The following is an 11,443-nucleotide window of genomic DNA, read 5'->3' on the forward strand; positions in this document are numbered from 1 at the left end:
AGCTTAAAGACACCTTGGATGTTTCTTCTGTCGTTCTATATCAATATGACTTAGCTGAATGTATGATGAGGTAGGATTTGTAAGAGGACCAAAACTATTTTTTCATCTCAGGATGCATCTGAAATAAATTGTTTCTGACTGCAACTCTTTCCTGCTGGATTAGTGAAGTTGCTGGCACAAAATGTTTCCACTTTGCATGATCACTCTCTTTAAATGCGTTAACTTTAAATATCTTGGAATTAGAATTTTATAGTTATTAGATACAGTAGCAAAGCCATTATACAAGTAGTGAGCTTGATTGTTTTAAGGTTTAGTTTTAGCAAGAGAGAAGCAAACAGTGTTGAAAATGTGTTGGATTTTTCTCTCCTTGCTGTGCCAGTCTCCTGCTGTGGGTTGAGTTTTGTTTCTTTAAAATAGGTCACAAAATGTACATTTCTTTTGCCTGGTTCTTTCAGCTCACTCAGTACTCTGTTTTGTTATGTTTTTTTCCTGAATATTTGAAGTTCTAGATGAATGTCTGTATTCACAGACTCATCTTTTTAGCCTGTGAGACAAAACTGATATTTATGTTGCAGCTATCCTTTATGTGTTTATCTATTTCTTTATTTAAAGTTTGGCTTCAGTCCCTTGTCTCTCTGTTAATATTTAAACAGGCGATGATGTGTTTATATTCAGTATTTTGTTTTTTTACTGAGTCATAATCTAAGTTTACTCCTGGAAAGTTACCATATTTGCATGTACCTTTGTACATTTTGTAGACTAAAATGTGAGTTTGTGTTTGTAACTTATTGAAGATAGCCTGTATTTTCCTTTTATAAATTTCTGACAGACTTTTACTGCATTAAAGGAATCCATCTAAATTTAGCTGCATTCTTTTTGCTGTTCCTTTCAGCTTCTAGTACAACTTCATTTAAAAAGAAAATCAAAGGGATGCAGATTTATTTTTTTTATATTCAGACATTAGTGGTTGCAAGGTTTTCAAATGTACCTAAAGCAACCATTTATTTCACATAGTAACTATTTTTAATTAACAAACTGGACAAGCAGTCCTCTTTTTTTTATTTTTTTTTTTTACATATTTTTAGCCCTTGTTACTTAAGTACACTGTCAAAAAAAGAACTTAATTGTGTCAATTTGCCATGCGACAACTATTAACCATAATAGGAATTGGGGTTTCTAGGGCACCCTTCATTAAATAACACATTATAGCTAAATATTTATACAGAGCTTGTCCATGGTTGTATGTATGCCCCCACCAGCCCAGTAACATCTATTTTATGCAGTGCTCATTTTTACATTCTGCACTGATAATTCTTCGCAGCATTGGGAATCCAAAAATGAAACTGACTTTGTGACTCAATGTTTTTGATATAATTGTCATTTGAATGGGTCGGTGTTATGTAAAATTGACTTTTTAAACCTTTATATCTTTTTATATTATTCTGTCAACAAAACCATGGCATGAGTGAAAGTGATTCTTTCATGCTTGTTTGAGAAATACTTGAAACTCTCATAGCAGCCATTCAGAGAGCTTAAAGTGCTTGCTCTCACCAAGCACCACCTATTGTACAAAAGTCCTCCTTGCAGCTGCAGTCTCCAGCTAAGCTTCCACTTCACGGAACACCCCTCCACCACAACTCCTCCAGCTCAGCTCCACCAGACTGGTAGCAGTAATTAGCAAACACCTGTTGGAATTGCATGTCTGCACAGCTTACAATTCAAAACACTTTTCAGTCCTACGCTCCTAAGAACTGTTGTAAGCAGCATCATGGCACTGTTGTTGTGACAGGCTTAAGGTCGAGTGTTGAAAAAAGTGTCTTCTTAAAGAGACAAAAGCCAATTTCAAGATATGACATATACTGCATTTTTTAAAACTGAAGGTAACATATTTCCATGATGACTTTATGAAAAGGCAGTATCTGCCTAAAAAATACATATTACCATTCTTTTAAAGTCCATATTAAGGGCGTGAGAAGGGGATAGCACCATGAGGATCCCGCCCTGGGTGCCATTCATGAAAGAGCCGCCACTGCATTTGCCTCAGAAATAAAATATTAAGTAGATCCTGTTTAAATAATTCTTCTTCAGATTGAGATTTCTTTCGTAATGAATGTTGTACTTTACTTATATAACACTTTTTCACAATAATTATGCTGAATTATTTCATTAAATTGTTTTATTCAGAGCTAAAACATAGATAACGTGGCAAAGCAGCTGTCATATTAGGAAGTAACATGACGTTGCTCAGAAGCTGAAAAAAGTAAATATTGCGACTGAACGGATGAAAACCCCGCCTTCAGCTGTCAGGGTGCACAGCACTTCTCTTTAGGGTGGCCAGGCCAGGTCACAAGTTTCCAAGAACGGCCCCTGAGCAATCTCACACTCGCGACTTGGAGGGCGGTTCCTAAACCCGGGAGACGGAGGCTCGAAACGCAGTTTAACCGTGTCAAAGTTCCTGGGAGCTGTCGCCCTGTGAGACCCAACAGGTGGAATGACGAACCATACCCTGCAACCCAACGGCATGCAGAGTCTCCGGAAGGAGCACTTGTACAAGGTGCTGGTCATCGGAGACCTCGGAGTCGGGAAGACCTCCATCATCAGACGTTACGTTCACCAGACCTTCTCTAGTAACTACAGGGCCACGATCGGAGTGGATTTCGCCTTGAAGGTCTTGAACTGGGACTCTGAGACTGTCCGGCTTCAGCTGTGGGACATTGCAGGTGGGACAATTTAAGAAGCCGATTATATTTGCGGAAAAAAAGTACTGCAGTGACAGCAGGTCGAGCATGTGCAGAAAACTAGTAGTGGTGGACGAGTATTCCACGCCTTTTATGGTCTGACTGCAGGGCTTTTGTCATTTTAAAATGTGTAGGAATAGAGAAACTTAGAAACATAAAAATGTTTAGAAATGCCATCTCATTTCCTGGAGTGAAGCTGATAATTTGGGTAGATAAGGCTTATCTTCAAACTTACAGTGATCAGCCTTGTTAAGTTATGAAAGACAACCTAAATAAGCCCAGTCATGAGGGAGCTGTTTGTAAAGTACACCAGCACATTGTTTCCTAATCATTTTTTAGGTATGATGTTACATCATGTGATCAGGTCCATGTGAGGGAGATTTAAAGGCAAGTCACAGGAATGTCATTCTAGCCTAAATAAAACAACAATAGATCCTCCCATAGTCACACACACTAGCAAACTTACACGTGTAGACAATGAATTACTTTACAAGTTAAATTTAAGTCACATTTACAGTGCATTGAAAAAGTATTCACACCCTTTGAACATTATTGCTCTTTGTAATGTTACATGTGTTTCACCGGAATTTTATGTTGCACACAAAGTAATACATCATTTTAAAGTGAAAGGAAAATGTTTTTAGAGATTTTGAAAAGGTTTCACAAATAAAAATCTGAATAGCATTTTTTTTATGTCTCCAACCTCCTTTACTCTGTTCCCTGTTAATAAAGTCAATTGCAACTGAGAAGTTTGTTACAGAATATTAGTGAACAAACAGCATCATGAAGGCCAAGGAACACATCAGACAAGGCAATGAAATTAATTTTGTACACTTTGAATATCTCGCTGATGTTTAATGCACCATCAGAATACTGAAAGAGGATGGCACAACTGCAAACCATCTACCAGACAGGCCAGTCATAAAACACTAATTAGAAAAGCTGCCAAGAAGTCCATTTGAGCTCTGGAGGAAAGCCATGAGAAGTCCCAAAGTTTGTCATATTTCACAAAGGGAGTACTATGTCAAACTGAGACTCAGATTGAACATTTTGATCTCACTACATACAAAACCATGTGGTTTGGTAACAATTCTGACTGCATAACCATGTTAGCGCTGAAATAGAGTAATTCAGTTCAGGAATATTTTATTAATCCTCCAGGCTGTGTGCATACTCCTCCTTTAGAGGAAACAGGGAAGCTGGTCAAAGTTGTTGGAAAGATTGATGGAGCTGCAGGGTAGTTTTAGAAGAAAACCTGTGAGAGTCTGCAAAACACTTCAGAGTGAGGAAGAGGTTCACCTTCCAACTTCAATATGACACTTGGTTTTAATTTTAAAGGATAGGAAGCCAATTTCAAGGAATTGTATTCTAACTCTTAGAACAGTATGAATACCTGAGACAAGCCTTTTTTAGTCAACATAGATATGTTTTATAGAATCAGTTTTGTAGTATTCAGGTCATGCAAAGCAGAAACTTGCATCATCAAATGACTGTGTGTCAAGTGATTTGTACGATGGCAGTGTGTGTCTAAGACTGCTGTCATGCCACTGCAGACAGCATTTCCTTATGACTAAAACAATTTCTTGGATGAAAGGAGGAAGTTGTTCCTCCACTGACAGTCACATTTAAGTTTCTTCCTGCTCGTGATGGCAACAAATTGCCATCTTGCAATGCTTAAAGTACTATCTCCTCTCTTCTTTATATTTCTGTGGAGGTTTCCAGTTATCAGCAAGATGGATACACACTTAAAAACCTCTGCTGCAGATTAAATATTCACATTAATTAGGTAGACACTAAGGGAAACTATACATCTCAATACTTTTAGAAAATATTGATAATAAAGTTATATACTACCTACAGACAAATATTATTGTTTATTCTGAGCAGGAACAAATAGTTGCATTGGCAGTTTAATTGCAACGTGATGGTAAGGCTACAGGAATGTGTTGTTTCATTGGAATACAGGCCCAGCTGACTGCTGTCTTGTTTCCAGCTGCCTTAGATATACTTCTGGGAAAAAATTCAGAAAAACAATGAAAACGTCTCATCATCGGGATGCTCTGGAATGCTGCAGTCCTAAAGCATGACTCTGACTGTGCATGTGCTCGTCACAGGTCAGGAACGATTTGGGAACATGACGCGGGTGTACTACCGCGAAGCCATGGGCGCCTTCATTGTGTTCGATGTGACACGGCCAACCACCTTTGAGGCCGTCATTAAGTGGAAGGAAGACCTGGATTCGAAAGTAATGTTGGCTAATGGACAGAGGATTGCTACCGTGCTTCTGGCTAATAAGTGTGATCAGGGCAGGGAACTGAGCAACAATGGCATCAAAATGGATCAGTTCTGCAAAGACCATGGCTTTGTTGGTTGGTTTGAGACGTCAGCAAAGGTGAGACTTGGGAATATTTAAGGTTTTCTGTTTCAGTATGTGGGTCTTGGCATTTGTTGTAAAATCAGAGGATGGATCCAACTCCAATTCAACTCAGTCTCAAATTTGGAAGTTTACTTTCACATAATGATCCATTCATGAACCACATATACAGGATTTTTTTTTTTTACACATAAATCTATGTGAGAGATCATCTTGCACTTCAGAAGCCATTACCTGGTGATCTTCAGTGAACCATTCAGTCAGCCTGTTGCAAATCTGTGGTCCATTATAAAAGCATTCATTCTTCTATGAACAATTTTTTTCCATGTTAGAACCAAAAGCTTCAATGTAATTTCTTACTTTCTAAAGTTGCAAATAAGACGTCATACGATGCATCAAATGATCTGAAAAGCTGTGTCTTATCAAAAAATGCTAAGCTTGAAGCATAGCAAAAATAGGCAGAATCAGGATCTTGTCATTGTTACGAGATTCAATCTGGCTTACAAGTAAGAATATTGTAGAAATGTGGAAACAGAACCTGATTCCAGATTCTTTATCCAGTTAATTGGTGCTATTGAATTAGATTGCAGATTATATCACAAAGCACACACAGTTTTTTTTTTTTTTGGAAGAAAAATCTTGTTCTTGCTGTTCTGTCTGTAACCTTCATGAGGACAGTATTAAACCGATTGCCTGAATGTTGTTGCTATTTCTTTGAGTTTATTATTTCATATAACTGTTTGAAAGGTGAAATGCATGGTTGTTAAAAATTAATTGGAAATAAACAACTTTCAAATAATTTTGCGACAAACCCGATCAAATAATAAATCTTAATTATTGTGAGGCTTGAATTAGAAAAGTCAGTTTGGTTTGAAAATAAAATGTATGTGAAAAAGTTTCTTTAGAGACTTCTGTTTTTACTTTTGTCACATTTACATGTTTTGGAGTAAATGTAAATGACACCTTTATCAGGTAATGATTTAATTTATTAGGTGAATAACTATCCAACTCTGTCTGGGACTGTATAAAAAATGATTGCCCCTAAACATAGTAACTGATTTTGGGAACCTTACCTGCAACAACTGCACTGTCAACCATTTGCAATAATTAGCGATGATTCTTTTACAATATTATGATACCCCTCTTCCTTGTTGGACCAGTTTATTGGCATTCATTGGATGGTTTTGAGCATCAACAACCTGTTTAGTGTCACGCCAAAACATCTTAGTCAGATTTACAGCAGGACTGTTGACTAAGCCACTCCAAAACCTTTATTTTATTTTTAGAGCCATTCAGAAGTGGACTGACTGGTGTTTTTAGTCCTTGGGATTAAGAAGCCAGAGAGCCCGAAGAGAACCCACATATATAAACTCCATGCAAAAAAAAACAAAAAAAACCCAGGGAGCGACTTTAAACCAAGACATTCTTGCTACAAGGCAACAGTGCTTCCAGCTGCACCACTGTGCAGCTGGAAGTTGAATTATTTGATTCAAAAACATTTTCTTGCTTTGTACTTAAGATTTCACAGAGTTACCAAACCTTAACTGATGAAACAAAAATTTGGATTTTCTTCACCTGATGATTCACTGAAGTAACACATAAAATATGTAAAATATGTTTTCTCTTTAGGCCAGCAAAATCACAAGGGAATGAAACGTCTTAGTTATACATAAAATGTACATGAATCCTATCCTAATATAGTTCAAGTTGTGTATGTTGACTTGCTTGGCAAGTCTTTGTTCAATAATTTCAGTTTTATTTTGAGAAATCCAAATGTACTTCAGTACTTTCACATTTCTTTAAATACAAGTAGTGTTGTACTGATTCTCGCAGCCTCTGTTGACACTGACATGTCGGAGCGTGCCATCTATCTTTTGCCACTAAGACTCAACATTCTCAAAGGGTGTAGTTCCTATAATGAGTCTGTTCGGCCAAAAGAAATGCACAGCCTTGCAGCAACATTTTAAATGAATTTGTTTCAAACTAATAGAGGTTTTCATGAGGTGTATATTGATAAAAACTACTTTCACATCTCTCTGTTATAAACTTGGTGCCACAGTTTGCATTACCTTCATTGTGATCAAAATCTTTAGGCATGATTTTCTACGAAAAACAAAATCAGTGACATTTTGGGGGGATTTTAGCTGTTGTTGAGCACTGAAAACTAATTTATTTGATTAATAGCACAAACTATTTTACTAGATAATATTGAACACATCCATCCATCCATCCATCCATCCATCCATCCATCCATTTACTAACACCCTTATCCCATTGGTTCAGGAGGGGTGCTGGTGCCTATCTCCAGCTGTCAACGGGTGAGAGGCGGGTTACACCCTGGACAGGTCGCAAGTCCATCACAGATATTGAACACATTACAAAGTTTATTTTTATTATGTACAGTGAAGTCTTACTAGGCTTTCAAATAAATGAATTTGTACAGTATACATAATGACAAAAAAGTAGTTCCATTACTGTTCTGTCAATTTTTAACATACCATATCACTCCGTTTTAGGACAATCTCAATATCAGCGACGCTGCAAACTTCCTGGTCAAGCACATAATGGCCACTGAGAATGACATCCTAAAGTCTGTGGTGCCAGACACCATCTCCCCGCAGATGGACTCCAGCAGACAGATGAGCTGCTCTGGATGCTTCAAATAATCAAGTAATGGAAGGAAGGAAGAAAGGATGAATGAACATGTGAGAACAGACAAAGGACAGGGCTTTAAAGGAAATCCTACACAGTGTGCAGAATGGAGCAGTACGAAGTCTGTACGCCATGAACTCGAACATTTATTTGTTTCTAGTGACCAAAGCTAACCTCTCTTTTTTTAGAGTGCCTCTGAATTGTGGTCAAAATGCATTTCTGGAGATTTCTGGTAACACCACTGTCTAAACTATTTGAATAATACTACAGTAAGTATATGCAAGAGTAAGTAACAGGTATATTCCTTTTATGAAGATTATCTTCTTTCTTCTCACATAACTTCCTCGCATTAATGAGCAAAGCGATTTAAGTGACCCAACTAAGCGTAGGTGCAGAGAATTCAACATTTACATGGACTTATTGATGGATTTGCAGTGTTTTGGTCAAAATAACTCATTATTTCTCTGTTTGCTTTAAAAGTTGTTGGATGTTGTACTCTTGGAGACTATGGGTTTCCTTAATGTTATTCTAACAAGGCATAGAGAGGGCTGTGCACCACTGTGAGTGAAGTACACGAGGTAACTCTGTGTTCATCTGCACATATTATTATTATGATTTTAAGTTATTTACCGAGTGCTTTTGTGAATATTTTAAGGTGCATGTTGAGTTTGAAAATACAACCACCAATGGACAGTTTAAGAATTATTTAAGTTTGGACTATAAGTAAGAACACAGTGTTATTTATAGTAACAGTGTGGTTAGATTGTGCCAATGTGAATTGATAAACATCCTTGAGTTAAGGCTGCTGTAACAGTTAAAGGTTGGTGTGACTTTTCAGACATAATGATTGCCATTTTTTATCAGAGCTGAATAAAAATGTGTGTGTGGTAGGTTTGCAAAAAACATGAAGTTTTTTAATCTTAATGTTGTAAACTGAACACACTTCAATTCGTCCACCAAAACCTCAGTATCCATGGTAACAGGAATCTTTTTATGGGGTTTGCTCTACCATCTATGTAGAGCTGTGTCTCGCTGTGCTGTGCACACAAACACACACTAAAGAACACACAAAGACGCTGCATGTCCTCTCTCCTACTCAGTGGCTTTGTTGTTGTTTCACTGTTTTTTTCCCCATGCCTTCCTTTTTGAATTTAAAGGTTATTTCTGCTTGTCAGAGTACTGCTATTACTAGTCAGCTGAGTGTTCTGCACAAAGCCAACATTTGCCTTTTACTTCTAACCATTAGATTCTAAGCTGGTGTCAAGTCTACATCAATCAACCAACGTCTGACCAAAATAAAAACTATACACCATAATTGCTGGCATGCCTTTTAAGATGTGTACAAAGTGTTAAGCTATGTTCATCTTTATTCATAGTACTACGGTGACATACTGAGATATTTAACAAAATTTTAGTGTGCAATTTGATTTTATTTATTAAAATGCTAAATTAAGAAATAGCTGTTTTTAAGCAAAGTCACAAGAGTCATATTAGTTTTCTCCTACAGCATCCAGAAAGAGTGATCTTTGAGCATTCCTCTTTCTAGAATCTTTCTGGTTGACCCAGAGTTCTGGTTCCTTACTTATGGATGCTTCTTTTAATCTCTTTCCACAAAAAGGGTTGATTTTAAACCATTTCTGTAGTGCTCTGGACATAATGTTTTAGACCTTTATCCTTTTTAGTTTAGTTTAACAACATTTTTCTTCTGACTGGTCCGACTTGAGTCTGATCGGCAGTGTGTGGGCGAAGCTGAAGATTAGAGTCACAGCAAGACTTGGATCTCATCAACAAATATAAGTTATCAAAAACATGTTTGCTTTTTGTTTTTTAATCCAAACTGATTTTTCTCTTTCAAAATTGATGTTGCAGTTTGATTGTTTGATTTGAGAGATGAGTACTAAGAGGTTTTAGTTAAATAAATTTCTTGGTTGTTTAATGACTTCACCACCTTAACGCCGCTTTACATTATGAAACTTTTTATGATGCTTTTTATTGCGATAATTTGAAATAAATACCTAATTAGAGAAACTTTGGGGACTAATTTTGAGTGTCTTCTTGAAGCCATTTCCTGCCATGCTTGAATGCAACATTATCTTATGTTTCTCACTTTAACATGTGGATAAGAGCAATTAACCTCTGTTTCACATTATGTTCATACTCCCTGCTTAATTATGTGTTCTTATTTAAACATTTCTTGACACTGTGATCTAGTTAAACTGTTAGAGATGACCAAAAATGATTATTTAAGGAGATTGATTTTTGTTTTCTCCCACTAACATCCATCTTTAATGTGTATGTATTCACATTAAAGGTTGAGTTTTTTTAATTGTCAGTATAAGATACAGCAGTATATTTAAGTTGCTATCCTTATTTGTGGAATTATGAGAATTGGGATAATTCCACAAATTATCCTAATTCCACAAATTATCCTAATTCCATCGGATTCTAGGAATCCGGAATGTCGGATTCCTCGAATCCAACATTTCTTGAATGTCGGATTCAAGGAATCCCTTCCACAGGGAAGTTTAACAGGATGAAGGTGTGTGACTCATGTGACCTCATGTGATATCAGTATAGTGTCATATTATATAAAGCACAGGATATTGAGAAAATCTTTTTGTTTCTTGGTTTAAAGGACATAAGAAACACAATTTCTGAGTTTGTACTTATTTATTGTGCTATTAACAAGATGGCAAAATAAACCAGTTTCACACATACCTTGTGTTTGCTCTTTATCAGATACATTCTCATAAAAAACCAGTCTTTTAATAGTATTTAACCGTTAGCCTGAGACAAACTGTTTTTACTGAAGCAGAGGATTGCGAATCACTTTAAGGGTCAGTGAAAAAATTACCAGGTTTTATTCGTTTAGGCTGAAAAATGTGTGTGTTTGTATGCTTCTGTTCAGAAGCATCCAGGACTCTCAGGTCCCTCATTAATCGGACACATGACTGGATTATTCTCCGCATGAGCGATTAGATTTGGTCATCTGCTTTTGGCTCCAGTTAATGCTACCCTTCTAGAACGTGTAATTGAGGCCTGTGGATGCAATGAATGGTCCAAAAAGAAGAAAAGATATCAATTCCATATTTTTCAGTGTAGTCTTCTTTATTTAGTCATGTAAAATTAAGGGTCACGATGTTTGGTAGTTTGGTAGAATAAGATTAGCTGTTTTTTCATGCTGTTCTTGACACGGGACCATCGTTCCATTCTCTCTTTTTTTTATCTGTTCTGCCTGACTCTTGATGTGTTTTCAAGGCCGTGTTCAAACGCACAGTCTATTTGGAAAGTTGGCACTGACTTTCCAAATAGACTAGAAGAAGGTATAAATAGAAGATATAAAGATAAAGATATCTTTATATCTTATAAAGATATAAAGCTTTGCAAGCTTTATATCTTATAAAGCTTTTGTTCCAGGAGAAAGACAAACAAATAAACAATAACAGTTAAATGAAGCCATAAAATTTAAATTTTAAAATCTATTTTAAATTAGCACTGGGATCAAATTCTAAAAATATGGCCTGTTACTTTGACAACAGGCGGCACAGATTTAGCCAGTCTTTGTTGGGATTATGCACCCAATATATCCTGCTATCTGTGGTTCTCACGATTTGCCACTTACACCAAATGCTCATTGAAGCAGAAAAAAAAAACAGAGCTGGAAATAGATGTTGTGAAG

At 36.6% G+C, this 11,443-nt stretch overlaps 1 protein-coding gene across 1 annotated transcript; it reads left to right on the forward strand.

Annotated features, from left to right (window-relative positions):
* The first annotated feature begins 2,284 nt into the window (after positions 1-2,284).
* Positions 2,285-10,481, forward strand: rab38b (RAB38b, member of RAS oncogene family). Its single transcript, XM_032575940.1, has 3 exons — positions 2,285-2,720; positions 4,853-5,130; positions 7,629-10,481. The coding sequence occupies exons 1-3, from the start codon at positions 2,492-2,494 to the stop codon at positions 7,776-7,778; spliced, it is 657 nt and encodes a 218-aa protein (XP_032431831.1). The 5' UTR covers positions 2,285-2,491; the 3' UTR covers positions 7,779-10,481.
* Positions 10,482-11,443: the final 962 nt, after the last annotated feature.

This window comes from Xiphophorus hellerii, chromosome 11, assembly GCF_003331165.1.
Source record: "Xiphophorus hellerii strain 12219 chromosome 11, Xiphophorus_hellerii-4.1, whole genome shotgun sequence".
In the NCBI taxonomy this organism is placed as follows: domain Eukaryota; kingdom Metazoa; phylum Chordata; class Actinopteri; order Cyprinodontiformes; family Poeciliidae; genus Xiphophorus; species Xiphophorus hellerii.